Source organism: Dermacentor andersoni, chromosome 10 (assembly GCF_023375885.2).
Source record: "Dermacentor andersoni chromosome 10, qqDerAnde1_hic_scaffold, whole genome shotgun sequence".
Lineage (NCBI taxonomy): Eukaryota > Metazoa > Arthropoda > Arachnida > Ixodida > Ixodidae > Dermacentor > Dermacentor andersoni.
The window spans coordinates 39,802,818-39,821,366 of record NC_092823.1 but is presented as its reverse complement, the minus strand read 5'-3'; the positions used below and the strand labels follow the sequence as shown (position 1 = coordinate 39,821,366).

General features: G+C 49.3%; 2 protein-coding genes across 2 annotated transcripts; both read left to right on the top strand.

The window, feature by feature from the left end:
* The first annotated feature begins 7,107 nt into the window (after positions 1-7,107).
* On the top strand, positions 7,108-7,851 carry LOC126519027 (solute carrier family 22 member 7-like). The gene has a single exon (XM_050168637.1). The coding sequence runs from the start codon at positions 7,108-7,110 to the stop codon at positions 7,849-7,851; it is 744 nt and encodes a 247-aa protein (XP_050024594.1).
* Positions 7,852-7,865: 14 nt separating this feature from the next.
* On the top strand, positions 7,866-8,978 carry LOC126519028 (solute carrier family 22 member 13-like). Its single transcript, XM_050168639.1, has one exon. It carries the CDS (start codon positions 7,866-7,868, stop codon positions 8,976-8,978), a length of 1,113 nt encoding a protein of 370 aa, XP_050024596.1.
* The last annotated feature ends 9,571 nt before the right edge of the window (positions 8,979-18,549 follow it).

The following is an 18,549-nucleotide window of genomic DNA, read 5'->3' as shown; positions in this document are numbered from 1 at the left end:
TTGAATGGAGGAAGAGGTCAATAAAGTTGGCAATCTGCGACAGGTTAATGTAAAGTGTAAATGGAAAAATAGGATTCCAGAAAAAGATAGTGGGAGAAAGAAAGGTGGTGAATTGGAGACAAAGAATGGAAACAGAAAATTTTAGCAAATTACGAAACCACGGCGTCTGGCTTTGTAGGTCTGTTGCTTCTCGCGATTACAGTACTGCACGTGCCTGCTAAAACACGCTTCGGAGGGCCCGGAGGTCGGCCCGGGCCCGTGCAGCGCTTTACTCACTTCACCGCACCAAAAACGCAGGCTTCTCGGGCTAACCCATGCAGAGAATTCGGTCGATCGTTGAAATTAGGACACTTCTGAACACTGTAAGGGTTTCGTAGCCGCACGTCAGGAGTATTTGGAGATCTGCAGGAAGTTCTTTTCTCCGCCAGTGTGCGTAAATGGACTGGTGATGACGATGACTACAATGATGATAGTGATAAGAGGCAGATTACCTAAGCGCCACAACCTTCAAGTATTTCCATGTTAACTTCAGCTAAGCTCCTCTAGAAGCCCCTGCCTTCCCTGGATCGCAAATACTTTCTTGCTCGTCGTATTAAATGTTATATGCACATTGTCATTTGCAGGCACATCTGGTCTAGTTATTTCTTTGTCCGCCATGTTCTGGTGCGGAAGTTAAAATGCATAATCCTGCATTTTCTACACCCTAGAAGCGTTACCTGCTTTGGTCGTTTAAGTTCTTATATCTCGATACGTTAAACTCTGTGCGAAGCATCATTTAATCACTCCTTTCTGACGGAGTATTTCTGAGCAATTTTCATTAATATTTACTGATTGTAACTATATTATTTGAGTTATACGTTGTAATTTCTTCAATGCTGGATTTATTATTTTCCATTTCTTGTGGACGTCTTCTCAAATTTTTGTTGACATTCAGCATAATCATGTGATGTAACACAGTATTATTAGCGTGCTTCTTCTTCTATCTTCCATCTTCTGCCAGGCACAGTGCAACAAGAAAGAGTGGCTTGGAGTGTCATGTCCTGTTTGGTACATGTAGACCCATTATTATTATTATTATTATTATTATTATTATTATTATTATTATTATTATTATTATTATTATTATTATTATTATATCGATGGCACGATGAGCGGCCATGCCAACGGCCTTGCATGAGTTATCCCAGCGGGGGACGATACGAGACAGGAGGAGGAAATCACTGGCTCTCGATGGCGCAAAAGAGATGGTTCGATTAGTTTAAGTCGACCTTTCGTACTACGCGTTCCACTCACAGCATGGAGGTACATGCCCACAGCGCTCATGCCAGCAGCAGAAGCCAGAGAACGCTGCGCTGGTTTCGGCGGAGCCGCTTAAGCGCAGCGTGACGGTTGCGTGGACTCGGTTTCGGCGATTGCTTCTTTTGGTCAGCCAGACGGCACTGCGCGTTATCTGGATGCCTTCTAACCCTGGTGCGCCTCGATACCGTGACAGCACACAACACCAACGGCGATGGCGCAAACACGCCTCGAGCGTCCGTAAGGTAACTGGCAACAAAACACGGGACAACGAAAATGACCTGAAAGTTAAATTAAAGCCCACACACACCCTCCATTATAGAAGGCGCTTCTGTGGGCACGCATGCAGAACGGGCTCCGCAATCTCGAGTTTTTGGCCCGGTTCCCTTGGTCCTGCAAGGAACTGATTGCATCCTCACGTTCAACACTTCAAGCGGCACCGACTGACACCCCTCCCACCTCGTTACGTCCAATTATGACGACCAGGGTCCACTGTATAAACGCAAAGCCAGCCTCATTCACGGGACTCCCACTCCAGCCCTAATTGAGGACGCAGACCTAATGAAATGCGTATAGCAACACGTTGAACGCGCGGTCAAGTCGGCTATGGACGCCGTCCTCCCTGTGATTTTTGAACGCTTCCAGCAGTTACAGAATCACATGACGGCACTCGAACAAAACCACAGAAAGCAAGCCGCTCAGGTCGCACAAATCGCACAATGCATCCCAAAATTAGCGCCCGTCCAGCCGGAGAAGACTTTCCCTCACCCCGCGCTCGTCCCACAGGCGGCACCAGTCAGCGCAGCGGCTGTCCTCCGCCCTTCCCGCCTGGACCTGGCCGTCCACACACTCCCCCACAATCGACATGGCTCGAACAAGCAATAACACCTATCGTGTTTGGCAGTGGAACTGCCACGGATTGAAAAAGAAGAACGCCAACTTTCGCCAGCATGTTAATAACGTGGCACAGCAAGAATCCTACCAACCTGATATCATAGCGCTACAAGAAGTCAACATGGAAGCCGGCCTCTCCTTTTACCGGGTTTTCCACTGCCGAAACAACACCAAGAATGTCACTACGCTCGTTCACCGAGAACAGGTCGCGGCGATCCACCACATCGAAACTTCTCCTCCCTCGGGCATCCTCCTCGTTTTCGTGAAAATCATCCCGACGCACACGTCAGATCCCAGCCTATTCGTCCTCAACGTATACATCGCTGCGTATGCAGCGTATGCAACGCTTTTTCGCTCGGCCCTCAAAGTCAGCCGCGACTTCCCCTGCTCGTCGCTGGGGTCTTTAATGCCGGTCATACCTTGTGGGTATACCAGGGCGACACCCGCTTGGGTAGATATCTAGCAGATGGCGCGCAAGAATTGGGCCTCACGCTAAACAACGATATCACCGCCCTCACCAGAATCGGCAGCCGAGGTTGGTTGGTCCTCACCGACCCGGGTCCTGACGTTCGTCGTCCACACGAAAGACTACGCCTGGACGAACACCGGCGAAACTCTGGGAAGCGACCACTGCATCCTTCACACGGAAATCTGTGCACGCGGCAAGCGTCGCCGGAAGAACGCGAGCCAGTGAGGGATCCATTGCCAATATCTCATCCTGGACGAGCCAACTCCTGGGTGTTGTGGAAGAGCATACAGAACATCTTGTACAGAGCATACAGAACAGCATGTACCAAGCCATAAGAATCAGCTTGGTCGTATGCATGCGTGACATACCATGGTCGCCTGTCACCAAACCATCATGGAGTTGTGTGATGACGGTTTATCTTGGGTGCTCGCGGATAACAACTTCATATCAGAGGCATCAGGAGGACGTTTCCACGGTACAAGATCACAGACTGCAAAAAAGCAGGCTTGTGAATGAAGGCGTCAGAAGGTTGAGTACTACGGCCCTTGTTGATGTTGAAAAAGACGACAGCGTTTTTATTCTTTGTTTAGTGCTGAGGAAATGAGTTCAAGTTATATTGATCATTTGCATCAGAATGAGGGTGTGCTATCGAGAAAAGCGAAAACATTACATTTGAGGGTGCCCTAGTACGCTGTGTAAATTACATACGATTGGAAGAATATGGCATTACGAAATAAACAGAAGTCGAAAACGATTTCACCCCTTACTACAGTGTAGTAAAAAAGAAGCACCTTCGCAGTAAAGTTGTTGAGGGCGCAATCAATGACTAGGCTGGAAAAAAACAGTATTGTAGGTATGCGGCAAACTGGATAGAAATTTAGCGTTTTGGAAACCGGTTAAAATTACTCCTGAAGGCACTAAGCAGACTGACTCAGTCGGCCACCAGAGTCTCGCAGTGATGAAATCCCGTAAGGATGCAATGACGCATGACTACGCGCGATTGTTTGCCAGCAAATAACGACATACTTTAGAAAATCCTACGCTTCGGTATCGCGCTCCGTAATGGAGTAGTTTAATTCGAAGTGGAAGAAAGGGATGCAGTGTCCACGATAAACTTGACTTTAAACGGCTTTAGTCCCATAGCCGTCGGATCATTGAGGACTTACGTGGGAGTGTGGCCATCAAAAAATGCTAGACTCGATGGTTAATTCAGTCAGGTGATGACGAGAAAGAAGGCAGAAAGCTGCAGAAGCCCTCAGGAAAATGAATTTTTTAGTAGCGCGGTCCGGGGGCGTGCTATGGTTACAACGCTTATAAAATATTTACGCAGAAACCCCTCTGGGAGTTGTCTATGTGTGAGTGAGCATTGTGCCACTTGCTCATCTCCACACAAGCCTGGTGTCATTATCAATGTTGTGAAAATTGATCCGAACAGTATAAACGACAGCGCTGCGGCGACAGGGACCATCATCAACCGTGTTCAGCCGTACTTCAGTGTCGGCTGCATATGGCGCGGCCGCGTGGGTGCTATATTGTAAGCGGCCTGTGATGGGGACACGGCACACCGAGTGTTGATAGCTTCGTTCGCGCTGCGTTCTCGCCGCTTAGTTCGCGTTGAAGCGAGAGGCAGAACGAAGGTCAATTCATTCGCTGCTGCGGGCCCTATCTTGAAAGCGAACGTCTTACGTGGCGGACGGACGGAGCGTCACACTGACGGACGGGTTTCCTCGTTAGGTACAGTGGCATATAAATCCTTACGCGTTTAAAATCTCAATAATTATGAACCGAGGCCAACAAAATTGCGGGCGTCATGGCAATGTTGTAACCGCTGGATATCTCAGGACAACTAAATTTGTCTGGTTAAAGATAAAAACTCAACGTTGACAGGGCGGCCGAATTTCGGGACAAATAGGTTGACTGTGGAAGGAGTTCACCTGGAGCCATATGTGCGAAATAAGGTGAGAATATCGGCACGCGTTGAACAGAGGCACCGCAGGTCTTGTAGCACACGCTAGTGCCTCACAACTGTAGAGTAACTGGCAAACTGCCCATATCAGCGAGATGCCTGGCCCTCAGTTACATTGTGAGTCGGTGCTGAAATTGGGGACATGCACTCTATCACATGAGAGACACTGAACTCCATGATCCATTCTTCGTCGGCTGATACTGATCTTCGCGCGATAAGGATGCGAACAAATTGTTTCCTGTGCCGAATCTCACCTTCCTCCAACTGCCAACATTCCATAGTTTTATTCTTGACAGTCGCTCAACTCGCGAGTGCAAGTAAATGTGACGAGTTGTGCACGTTGCCATTGGGTATGTGGCCAAGCTTTGTGGTTTTCGATATATGCTAGTCTACTTTGCGGCTACATTGTAAAGGTCGAACGGAAGCATGGCAGACAATGTGGAGAACAGACAGATCCCACGAAAAACGGCCCAATCGTCTTAAATAGCCGTCCTTTTTAACATACCTGGATAACAATGGCGTTCCAGTAGCCTAAGACCTAACTGCATGTAATGTATCATACCCAAAGGTGTAACTGACCCGCTGGCCAGTAAATGTCACGTACGATTGTGACCAGCTTCGGCCATAGCGTGCTAACGGATGACGGCGCAGTTTGCACCATTCTTTTGTAGTGCCTTAAGCGTCAAGCCGGAAAACCGACTTGTTCATGTGTCTAGCTTAAAAATTAAGCACATCCTTTCTCGGTTGGCAGCTGCCGCAGTAGCGCATGAGTTCGGAGGGAAAAATTTACTAGGAAATAATTTGGGGCACCTTAACGAAACCGATAGGTCAAAATCAAGAGCAGTTCATAACGGCGTCTCATAGCCTTTGTGCGACATTCGGTTGGTAAGTTTTACCAACAAATACGGAATACGTTCCGACTGAAGAAAAGGTGTCGCGGAGCGCTGCCGACGATTATCCTTGCAAACTGATTTCCTAGTCTAAAAGGAATAGAACCGTGGCTGTCTTTCGGGAAGCCTCTGAAAAGTTCGGAAATAGTCATCACTCTGTTTCCGCGAGTCGCGACTAAATACTCTAAGCGTAAGTCATTTCGAGCCAGCAGGCGACTACTCTTTATCAGGAACAGAGATAACGCCTGTGGGACAAGCATTCGGGCGAAGTTCAGGCCGCAGGAATAGCTTCAAATTCTTTAATTTTTTTTTACTTGACAACATCACTACGTCATCGCGGGGAAGTTTGCATAGTTTAAGGTCAATACGCCACGTGGTGGCACCAAAGTTAACTAAATTTTGATTGCCAAAAAAGTGCATGTGATCACATGCAGATAGCGGCAGCAAGAGGTTACCTTCCTCCAATTCAACTGTCTCCAACCAAACGGACAAAGAATTTCTTCAAAAATTTCCCCGAACAGGCGTTCATTACGGCTTCAATAAACATCTTTGGACGCGCTGACTAATAAGGTTTAAACGGCTTTTCTTCTCATGGCTCGGCTTTCCAGCGAATGTACTCAGAAAATATTGTCATAAGGGGTAACATCCCTTCTGTGTGTCCAATGGAGCATCATAGATAATCCTAAGAACTGTGACAGTCTTATAATGCTCATTATTTCCGTCTTTTTGCATTTTCACACATTTCTTACACCTAATACCTATATCCCCATATTTCTTACTCCTGTGCAAGGTATGGCTAACATGTCTCTGCATCTACCTTTCTCATTCTGGGGACATATAGTCATCCCAATGGAGGAAGGAAAACTATTAGAGGGAGCATTACGTCTCGCAGCCAGCCTTGGCAAGCGAACACGTGACCTTTGCGTTGAGATCACGGAGCAAGAATCAAGATTTCCTGAGACGTTTGGTTCCCAGTAGCTATGCCAGTACTTTTTATTCGGTGCTTGCTTGTTCCGCTGCCCTGCCGTGGCTCTGCGTGCAGGGCAGTAACACTAAAAGCAACCAGGATGATGAGCAAAGCGTGAACAAGGTGATTGCAGGAGCCAACATTTCGACAACCAAGCACTTTGACGTGCGATCACGCGTTGGGCCTTCAAGTTTGGATTTAATCGGGTTGCGGTATACTCCCTTCTATCTCTTTCCTACCTACATGGTGATCACCGACAACGGGCTTTCGACTAGCCCTGTCATGATTGCGAAGCCATGTGAAAGACAAAAACATAGACATTGATGAGATTCATTATTTATTCCTGGAAGCTGGAGCTATCAATATATATTTTTTTCTCTCTGACAACACAAGAGAAGAAAGTTTAAAGCACATTAACTACTTTTCTTTCTGTAAGCAGTAATGAAAAAAGAGGACCCCGTCTAAGGGCACGCGACAACGGAAACAACCAACAGCGCGCGCTCAAGAAGAAGAAAAAAAACGCCTTCCTTTCTGTCGGTCCATACAGATAGCTCTCGTCTGAAGTCTTCACATATAGTTCGTTCAAGGCTTCTAAACCCCAACTGCCGCCCCTCACAGCCAGGACATGGACCTCTTTCTACCACAGCGGCTGGCCGGCGTTGATCTACGAACAAGTGAATCGTTTGACAGCGAAGAAGGCTTCGGCCACGGGCCTTTCCAGAAGAGGACGCTCCTTCTGATTCTTCTGGGAGTCTTTTCGATTACTAGCCAAACCACCTTGGTGCCCCTCCTCACCGCTGACGTCGACCATTGGTGCAAGCCGCCAGCCGGCTTCAACATCTCTGCAGCCGATTGGAAGAATATTGCGATACCGACAGAGGCCAACGGACGCTTCAGCCGCTGCCGCGTTTACGAACGCTGCAAGCCCCCCGCTGACCCCAGCAGTCCCATTCAAGATAGGAAGATTGGCGCTGGACCTGCCGAGGCCGGCTGGTGGTACAGCAGATGCTTCCTAGGCCAGCGTGAGCTCGACGACACCAACGACACACTCGATGCGCCCTGTGAAGAGTGGGACTACGACGTTCGGACAGCCGAGACCAGTGCGGTGAGTTATTGGAATATGGTTTGCCACCGACGTTTCCTGCCGGCAGCCCTTGTCACCCTGCACAATACCGGTTCTGCAATTTCGCTTATTCTGCTCGGCGCCTTCGTGGACTACGTCGGCAGGAGAGCCATGCTCGTGGGCTCCGCCGTGGCGGTGGTGACCTGCACGGTGTGGACCATGGTGGCTACAAGTTACGTGAGTTACGCCATGGCACGTTTGCTTAACGGGGCCAGCGTCGCCGCATACGCGATTTTTCATTCCTGATTCCATTCGAGGTCATGACGCACACGCACAGGCCGCACCAGGTCCTGTTCCTGGCGGTTGTCAGTGCGGCGATAGGCAAGGTTTGGCAAGACATCGTCACATCTATGGTCGTCGACTGGCGTCTGAAGCAGGAAATCCTCCTCGCTCCGACGGCTTTTCTGCTCCCAGCTTTGTCTGCAGCACGAGAGTCTCCCCGCTGGCTTGTCGCGAAAGGAAGGCTCGACGCGGCAGAAGCAGTCATGATGCAGGCTGCCAAGACGAACAACTTCCCGCTTGCGGCCACCGCCTGTCTCGTGCGAAAGCTCAGGGAACAGGTCGAGAAACGCACGGGTCAGGAAGGCGCAGACAGAGACGACTTGATCGACTGCCACTCCCTCCGACGTCGAGCATTCGCCATGTTCTCTGTCTGCTTCTGCATATCCTTCGTCTTTCACGTCAGTGCTTTCTCGACGTCGCGTTTGGGGGAATTCTGGATCCCGGGCCTCACGGTGGTCGTCACGCTGTTGACGTACGCGGTCATGCGCTTCTTGATGACCGGCGTCGCCCTTATTACGGTCCTTACCAGTTGCTTCCTGCTGACGGGCATTATCCAATGCGCGCTGAGTATCGCCGCCGGCGCCAGACTCGGCACTATCACCAAGGTCTTGCTCGTGCTATCCCAGGGCGCGTCAAGTGTGATTTCCATCCACTGTTACACATACGTGCTCGAGTTGTTCCCGTCGGCCGTGCGGGGAGGCGCAATCTGTTGGGCGATCGCCAGTTCACGCGTCGGGGCCATGTGCGCGTCCTTGACTTTCGCGCTGAAGCCGACCGGACACGAAGACGTACTCTTTGCCGTGACCGGACTGTTCATGTTCGCCTGTCTGCGTGTCATCCGTGCCCTGCCACGCAATACGGTGGTGGAGGAAGCGAGAATCGTGACCAGGCTAGCTTCGGACTCCACCAGAATGGCTGTGGACCACATGAAGCGGACCCTAGTTCGGCAGACTCAAGGAAAGGCGCTCAAGAGTTCAAGCTCGGAGAGCTCGAAGACATCCGGCAGGAAGAGCCGAAAAAGCCCTGCCAGTTGCATTCCTGGCAGTACTAAGAGATCCCGTAACTTTTGCACCGACCAAGTGCAGAAGTGACTAGCAGCCAGAGGATTGTGCGCACCCCATTGGTGGCGTCGTCTTCTCCAACAGTACGAAGCTACCTCTAATATGCTCGTATCAGTTTTAGAGCAGCTGTATTAAACTAGCCTTGAATCTATGTTTTCAGAAAGTAGCAGTTATTCTCTATTTTCGTATTTTTCATGTACCGGTATGTTTAATACGTATCTTATTCGTTTAAATGCATGCAATATAAAGTTTTGTATTGATAGCCAATGTGTCCAAGCTCTGAAAGATGCCGTCTATACTTCTCCATAATATAATACCATGTGTTCTTTTTAAAGAGACCGTTTCTTTCTTTCTCTCCGTGAGACCACCACTACAGTTTGTCACTGAATTAGAGGCGCAGTGGGAAAGCTGCCAGACAGCAGGTTTAGAGCAGGATTTACAAAATTCTAACACGTGTCTGCAGCATAAACCGCCTCTTTCCCTACGCCTCACATGTCGTAGTGTAGACTGCTTCGTACTCCGTACTCTAGACTCCCCCTGCCCCCCCTGTTCTACAGTCCTTGATGAGCGCGATTAGTATGCTGCTCGTATCTAACCTCTTTCACATACCTGTGACCCAAGTTAACTACTAGCTTGAGCCACTGTGTATGTGCCAGAATAAACCTGCTGATGGCTGCTGCCTCGCTTAGTAGACAACTTGGGTCACTGGGTATACGATAGTGGCATGCGCTCATTCTTGGCCAATCTCCCAGAATTAGTGCGTCAAGACGACACAAGGAACGTGTAGCATAATACCTTTATAGTAAATCGAAAGCATGCCATCGAAGTCGAGCGCGTCCGCTTAATGATTGGCCATTCCACAATTCATTAGGGCAATTCATTCAATGGCTATGTCGCTCATGGCGATGCCGTGCCTTCGACCAGTGCTGGTGGTGGAGAACCAACAAGACACTTCATCTTAAAATGTACCTCTATGTACATATGTACACAGAGCTGCTGCTGACATATTTTTTTGCCTTTTCTCCACGAGCGAAGCCCAAACAAGGGGAAAGAAACAGCAACCAAATCGCTGGTACATTTCGTTTTCCCGCTATGAGTTTGCGAGCACGAAACACAGCGCCGTAAAACGCTACAGTGCAGACCGAACGCGTTCGCCGACCGAAAACACCCCCAAACGGCATAACCATCTTCAGGCTTCTTGCTGCAGTTATATACCCAACAGCGCGACATAGCGCCAGCACAGAGAGCAGGAAACAACGTACAACGCTCGCTACGCCGAACTGAGGCACCGAGCCATCGGAGCTAAGGAGAAAAATGGAGCGAACTAAAAAGAAAAACACAACCAAAACGCAAGAGCCACACGTTTCCAAGGCGACGGCAGGGAGACCAATCGACGGGCAGAAAAACAGGTCCAAACCGGCTGCCGCGGGGGGGACGCGTGGCGGCGGCAGAGTTCCAAGCTTGGCGGTACTTTCAGATTATCAAGGGACTTTCCTCCCAGGGTTCTACAACGAAATATTAGTACCGAAGAAAATGGACGAGAAACGGTGCAGCGGTAGCTCAACTGGTGGAGCATCGCACGCGATATGCGAAGGTTGTGGGATCGTTCCCCACCTGCGACAAGTTCTTTTTTCATCCACTTTCATTTCCATTATGTTATCGTTTCTTTATTTCATTTATTAAGAATTTCCCCTATGTTGTCCTTGGTGTCAGTGCTTGTTGGCGTTTTATGATATGACTAATAAAAATCTGGCCCCTTGGTTCTTCTTCTCGTTTATGTAGGACTGTCAGTCATTCCAATTAGTGCTGAATAAGCTTTTGTGAAGGCCACTCCCGGGCGCAACCGACACACAAGAGATGCTTCGCGTCGGTGCAGTCCGGCTGTGGGTCCGATTTGCAGCGAATGGTTTAATCTGTGCAGTATGGTGCACCTTGTATGTGCGGTATCATACACAGCTAACGAGAGTGTACCTGCTAGAATGCGAAGGTGTCCAACAGGATCTGTGCTTGAGATAGGAATGGGTTTGACGCCGGAGCTCCGTTATCTGCGTCCTCAATCCCAATGATAACGAAATGGCCTCGTGTTCGTTTAAAAGTGCTCATCATCATTTTCATCATCCTATTTTATGTCCACTGCCAGGACGAAGGCCTCTCCCTGCGATCTCCAATTACCCCTATCCTCCGCCAAACGATTCCAAATAGCGCCCGCAAATTTCCTAATTTCGTCGCACCACCTAGTCTTCTGCCATCCTCTACTGCGCTTCCCTTCTCTTGGTATAGATTCTGTCACCCTAATGAAGCAACGGTTATCTACTCTGCGCCTTAAAAGACCTGCCCAGCGCCATTTTTTTCTCTCTTAATGTTTTAGAATATCGTCTATACCCGTTTGCTCTCTGATCCAAACCACTCTCTTTCTGTGTCTTAATGCTAGGCCTAGCGATCTTCATGCCATCGCTCTTTGAGCGGTCCTTAACTTGTTCTCAAGCTTCTTTGTCAGTCTCCAAGTCTCTGCCCCATATGTCAGCACCGGTAAAATGCACTGATTTAATACCTTCCTTTTCAATGACAACGGTGAGCTCCCAGTCAGGAGCTCACGATGTCTGCCGTATCCGATGCAACCCATTTTAATTCTTCTCTGAATTTCCTTCCCATGGTTAGGGTTCCCCGTGATCAGTTTACCAACGTCAACGTGCTCCTTCACAGACTCTATAGCCTGACTTGCGATCTTGAACGCTTGTTCCCTTGCACGGTTATTTATCATTATCTTTGCTCTTCTGCATATTAATCTTCAGCCCCACTCTTACACTTTCCCTGTCAAGGTTCTCAATCATTTGTTGGAACTCGTCCGCAGTACTGCCGTATAAAACAATGTCTTCTGCAAACCGAAGGTTGCTGAGGTATTCGCCGTCGATCCATGCTCCTAAACCTTCCCAGTTTAATAGCTTGAATTCTTCCAAGCACGCAGTCAATTGCATTGGAGACATTGTGTCTCCTTGTCTATCATGGCCTTTTTCTCTCAAGTGATGGATAAGTTCCACAATTTCGCACCTCAGTTGGTCATGAGTTCCATGTCGGAGAAACGACTCCAAACATTGTAATGCGGGCCTTGAATCGCAGAAGACTGTCAATTTACCATAACTCTATCTATTTATCACATGAAGTGCACTGCGGAGAGCCGCGAGCTCTGTAGCTGTAGACGTAGTGATACGAGAAGTCTTCAACTGTTCTGTTGTTCACCTTGTTTGTATAGTTTACAGCGCCACTGCAACTGGTTGATGTAGTTAAGCTGTCGGTATAGACGTGTGTGCAGTCGCTGCATTTCTCGTACAAGAGGAGTAACCTTAGTTGCTTGAAGGCGGATGACGGCAAGTTAGGCTTTCTCTGAAGTCTCGGCATTGTCAGGTTTACTGCAGTGCGGCTCACACACCATGGAGGAATTGAAGGCCTTGCCGCAGTTGCGTACGCTGACGTAAGAGAGGCACGTTGCGCGAAGACAGTGGCACTATAGAACAATCGTCGAGAAGGGAAATTCTTCTGTTGCGCCCTGTGGGCACGCTAGCGACCGTTGGCAAAGCGTCAGGGATCGTTAACCGTCGTTCATGGCAACTGCGCTGTCCGATCAATGCGGTAGAGATATATACACTGAGTGAGTGAGTGAGTGAAAACTTTTGAGTCTTTCAAGAGTTTCGCGGTTACGAGGTCTCCGTCGTCTTCATCTTCTTGGCGCTGGCGACTTGAGACTCCTCTTCAGCAAGGGTGGGCCCCTATTCCAAGGCTCCACTGAGTCGTGCTGCATCGCTCGCGTGCTGCACTAGGGCCCTTTGGGCCGTGAGCGCGCCGCTGGTGAGCCGACTCTCCCATTGCTCCGCACTCGGGTGTTCGTGTTTGTGGAATGCTTTGTTGCGTTCGCACTCCCAGGTGATGTGGTAGAGTGTAGGTTTGGCACCGCACCAAGGGCAGGTGGCCCTGTATTGTGTCGGAAACATCTTATTGAGCACGTGTAAGTTGGGGAAGGAGTTTGTTTGTAGTCTGCGCCAGCTGGTCGCTTCCTTCTTTGTGAGGTCTTTGTGTGGTGGCGGATATCTAATTCTAGTTCCTCTATGTAAGTTCAGGGTCTCTGCGTATCCCCCCTCGCAAGCCTGTAGGTGGGTCTCCGGGGCATCCGACCGCCCAGCTCGGAACGCTTCGCCTCGAGCTAGGCTGTCTGCCCTTTCGTTCCCCCCTATGCCTACATGACCCGGGATCCAGATATGTTTGTGCCTGGGCTTTTCCTCCTCGGCGGAGGTGGCTCCGCTGAGTATTCTGAGGCCAGTTTTGCTGATTCTGCCTCTCGTATAGTTCCTGCACACCTCTTTTGAGTCCGTCAGTATGTTGAGAGATCGGCCTGTTCTATAACCTTCCGCTGCCGCCAGCGCTACGGCAATCTCCTCGGCCTCCGCTGTGCCAGCGACCTTTGCCGTGGCATACGTGATCGGGTTTCCTTCCTTGTTAACCACTACCGTCGCGGCCACGCGTTCTCTTCCGTGTAGATATACGGCGGCGTCCGTGTATACTGTATTGTCTAGCTGGGCTAGCGTTCTCTCAACGTATTCGGCCCTAGCTTTTCGCCTGTTTTCGTGTAGGTTGGGATCCATATTTCTCGGCAGTGGTCCCACATTAATGGTTTTCCTGAGGTGGTCCGGTACGTCCACGTATCTGTCTGTCAGTCCGCTCGTATCCCGACCCAACCTCCTCAGGAGCGCTCGTCCCGTAGGGGTGCCTCTCAGTCTCGCGGTTTGCGTACCCAGCAGAGCCTCGGCGAGCTCGCTGAAGGTGTTGCTGATGCCCAGCTGGAGCAACTTCTCGTTCGACGTGTTTCTCGATAGACGCAGAGCCGTCTTGTACGCCTTCCTGAGGATGGTGTCTGCTTGCTCTCTTTCTGCCTTGGTCGTCACGTGGTACGGCAGGGAGTACGTGACTCGGCTGACAATTAGGCTGTTGACTAGCTTGAGAGTGTCTTCTTCTTTCATTCCATATCTCTTTTGGGATACCGTATTGATCATGCGGCCCACCTGTTCCGCCGCCTTGCTCAGCAGGCTAATGGTGTGGCTGCACTTCCGGCTGCCTTGTAGCCACATGCCCAGGATCCTAATCATGTTCTTCTCCGGGATGTTGTGTCCCTCGAGGGTCACGTCCAGTGTCGCTTGCGTTGGGTGCTTGCCGACCCTGAGGAGCTCCGACTTCTCCGTGGAGCATCGCAGTCCCCTTTCTCTGGTGTAGTACTCCACGCAGGTCGCCGCTTCCTGCAGTTTTTCTTGCTTCTCTCCGAGGGATCCTTGGGTGACCCAGATCGTGACGTCGTCGGCGTATATCGCGTGCTGGATTCCTCGGATCTCCTTAAGTTTTCTTGCCAGGCCAATCATTGCCACGTTGAAGAGGACGGGCGATATGACGGATCCTTGGGGTGTGCCCTTGCACGGCGTGGGGAAGACGTTGCTTCTCAGCTCGCCCAGCCCCACCGTGGCCGTTCTGTTGCTCAGAAAGTCCCTGACGTAATCGTGCACTCTCTTCCCGCAGTTGGTGTTGTTGATGCCCTCCATGATGGCCGCGTGGCTCACGTTGTCGAAGGCCCCCTTTATGTCGAGGGCCATGATGAAAAGTATTTCAACTTTAGGCACGCGCGTTTTATATAAAACGAATTTTATAATTCCCTCTCGCGCAAACCAAAGCGCCGCTTCAGTGGAAGCAAATCTGCGAGCCGACAATAATTCAAGCTGCAGCAACATCTCGAACAATTTTAACTTGTACAAAAAGGTTTTGTCGGTTTCCACGCGGTTTGCTTATTCGGCCGCCCTACGACTGGTCATACTAGAACGGAGAACTCTGCTAGCACAAAAGTTGTGCCATCATAACGTGGCTCATTGCACACCACCACGTAATACGAGAGGACATCACCGATATCCTCCGATTACGCAGCCAATGGATGAAACGCACGCTCGCTTCTCACTAGCGCCGCATTGCGATGTTAGTGGCACCGAAGAAAAAAAAAGTTGGTTGCGTCCGTAAAGTAAGCTTCTCCGTGGCACGGCAGAACATTTGACGTCATTTTGGACTACGCGATGGCGATCGGCGAGTAGCGGTGTCTTGACGTTAACCAAAACAACAAAGGAGGCAATGCAGGGAGACATGGGTTGGGTCTCCTTTCGAGTGAGAAAAGCGCAGAGCAATATTAGTTTTCAGGAAACGCGGGAAAACTGGTGAACATACATCGACGGCTAGAGTAAACAAAATATGTGTAACTCAAGAGCGGGCTCATTGAATTGAGGAAGAGGTCAATAAAGTTGGCAATCTGGGACAGGTTAATATAAAGTGTAAATGGAAAAATAGGATTGCAGAAAAAGATAGTGAGAGAAAGAAAGGCGGTGAATTGGAGACAAAGAATGGAAACAGAAAAGACCACGCAGATCGAAAAGAATGGCAAGGATGAAATTAGAAAGCAATATCTGCGCGTTAATGCACAGAACAGTACCTCACTATTTGAGGCACCAGCTGGTTCCCTAAAGAAAAAAAACATACCGAAGCATACGTTAACATCACGATGAGGCATGTGCTAGATCCTTGCAGAGAAAATCCGGAGACAACTTAGCACAACCTAATCGAATTCTAACCCAGCGAGACCCGTAGGAAACGTCCATATTGCGGAAGAGCTGTTAATTAAGGCGGATGCAACCATTAACCGGTCAGTCGAGATAAAGAGGAGACGTTTAGAGTATGTTTTAAGGAAGAGAAAAAAAAGAAGGCGTATGGAAAATAGAAGGTTGATAAATATCGGCAGATCATTGAATTTGCTCAAGCAAGCTAGGCGACTATTTGTCGCCGCACCGCTTAGAAGTGAATCATCATGGAAGAGGGGTGCAACCCTGCTATATTGGGGACCATACTTGCTATTTTATACCGGTTTGCGTGAAACAGACACCGATCCAAGGCCGCGCCACGAAGCACTCCGTCCGGGATCCGTGAAAGCGGATTACGAAACCACGGCGTCTGGCTTTGTAGGTCAGTTGCTTCTCGCGATTAGAGCACTGCATGGGCCCGCTAAAACACGCTCCAGAGGGCCCGGAGGTCCGCCCGGGCCCGCGCAGCGCTCTACTCACTTCACCGCACCAAAAACGAAGGCTTGTCGGGCTAAACCGTGCAGAGAATTAGGTCGATCGTTGAAATTAGGACACTTCTGAACACTGTAAGGGTTTCGTAGGCGCAGGTCCGGAGTATCTGGAGATCTGCAGGAGATGCCGTTCAACGGCAATGTACGTAAAAAGGCTGGTGATGATGACGACTACAATGATGATAGTGGCAAGAGGCAGATTAACCTCGGCGCCACAACTTTCAAGTATTTCCATGTTACCTTCAGCTAAGCTCCTCTAGAAGCCCCTGCCTTCCCTGGATCGCAAATGCTTTCTTGCTCGTCGTATTAAATGTTGTATGCACATTGCCATTTGGTCATCTGGTCTAGTTCTTTCTTTGTCCGCCATGTTCTGGTGTGCAAGTTAAAATACATAATCCTACATTTTCTACACCCTAGAAGCGTTACCTGCTTGGGTCGTTTAAGTTTTTATATCTCAATACGGTTAAACTCTGTGCGAAGCATCATTTATGCACTCATTTCTGACAGAGTATTTCTGAGCAATTGTTATTAATATTTACTGTTTGTAACTATATTATTTGAGTTGTACGTTGTACTTTCTTCAATGATTGATTTATTATTTTCCATTTCCAGCATAATCACGTGATGTAACACAGTATTATTAGCGTGCTTCATCTACTATCTTCCATCTTCTGCCGGGCACGGACCAACACGAAAGAGTGGCTTGGCGTGTCATGTCCTGTTTGGTACATGTAGACACATTATTATTATTATTATTATTATTATTATTATTATTATTATTATTATTATTATTATTATTAGAATTATATGACGATCATTATCACTCAGTAGTGATGGTTTAGATGCGAGCGAGGCCACTTGAAGAGGTCTGGTCACTGTGAGGTTGAACGTGCGTCTGGAAACAGAGGCGACGCGAACAGTGGTTTCACTGCGCAAATGGTCAGTTCCCCTCTTCTTGTCAGTTTCTCTTGACCACTTGATTCATGGCTAATCCTCAATGTGGGAATGCGCCACGAAGACTCAAGATGACAACAACAACAACAACAAATGTGTTTCTTTTTCAGCATGAAAACAAGAAATTAACATCAAATTTGAAACTGATGTAAATAACCGTAACCTTAAAATTGATAACAACGATTAGTATTCATTTATTATATCATCCTTAAATTACAAAGTGCCATTCAAGTTGTCTTCCCCTTTTTCCTGCTGCCGATCACCCGTAGTGGTTGAGCCACACCCATAGCCACCAAACCAAACCAAACAAGGCTCATTGGTTTCCCGTTTGCGCTACAGTTCACGTTACGTTATACACTGAGAGAAGATAGAAAGAGAACATTCAAGAGAGCAAAATATGAGCACAATTGTAAATGGTATGGTATGGTAAAACTTTAATAAAGTCCCGAAGATCGTGAGTCTTAGCGAAGCGGGCCGCTTCCACGTGGGAACCGGAAGGCCGAGCCTCTCGGCCGCATCGTGGGCATGCTGGACAGCCCAGAGTTGGTCAGCCAGAAGAGGGCTGCGGAGAACCGCCTCCCATCTGGCCGAGCTGTTATCGATGATAGGGCGTCAGCGGGCACACCGCCCGACAACTGTAAATGGCCCAAACAAATTCGGCAGTTTCGCCCGAAGGCGCAGCCTCGAAAGCGACAGCAAGGTATATAGCCAGGACAATGGTATAGCGCGGAGCCGAAGGCGTTCCAACAAAGCTGGCGCGATGAGCAGCAATGCCAACGGCCTTGCATGAGTTATCTCGATGGGGCACGATAAGAGACAGGAGGAGCAAATCACTGGCTCTCGATGGCGCCAGAAAGATGGTTAGATTAGTTTAGCTCGACCTTTCGTACTGCGCGTTCCATTGACAGCATGGAGCCGCTTAAGCGCAGCGTGACGGTTGCGTGGACTCGGTTTCGGCGATTGCTTCTTTTGGTCAGTCAGACGGCACTGCGCGTTATCTGGATGCCTTCTAACCCTGGCGCGCCTCGATACCGGGACAGCACACAACGCCAACGGCGACGGCGCAAACGCGTCTCGAGCCTCCGCAAAGTAACTGGCAACAAAACACGGGACAACGAAAATGACCTGAAAGTTAAATGAAAGCCCACACACACCCTCTATTATGGAAGGCGCTTCTGTGCGCACGCATGCAGAACGGGCTCCGAAATCTCGAGTTTTTGGCCCGGTTCCCTTGGTCCTGCAAGGAACCGATTGCATCCTCACGTTCAACACTTCAAGCGGCATCGACTGACACCCCTCCCACCTCGTTACGTCCAATTATGACGACCAGGGTCCACCGTATATACGCAAAGCCAGCCTCATTCACGGGACTCCCACTCCAGCACTAATTGAAGACGCAGACCTAATGAAATGCGTATAGCAACACGTTGAACGCGCGGTCAAGTCGGCTATGGACGCCATCCTCCCTGCGATTTTTGAACGCTTCCAGCAGTTACAGAATCA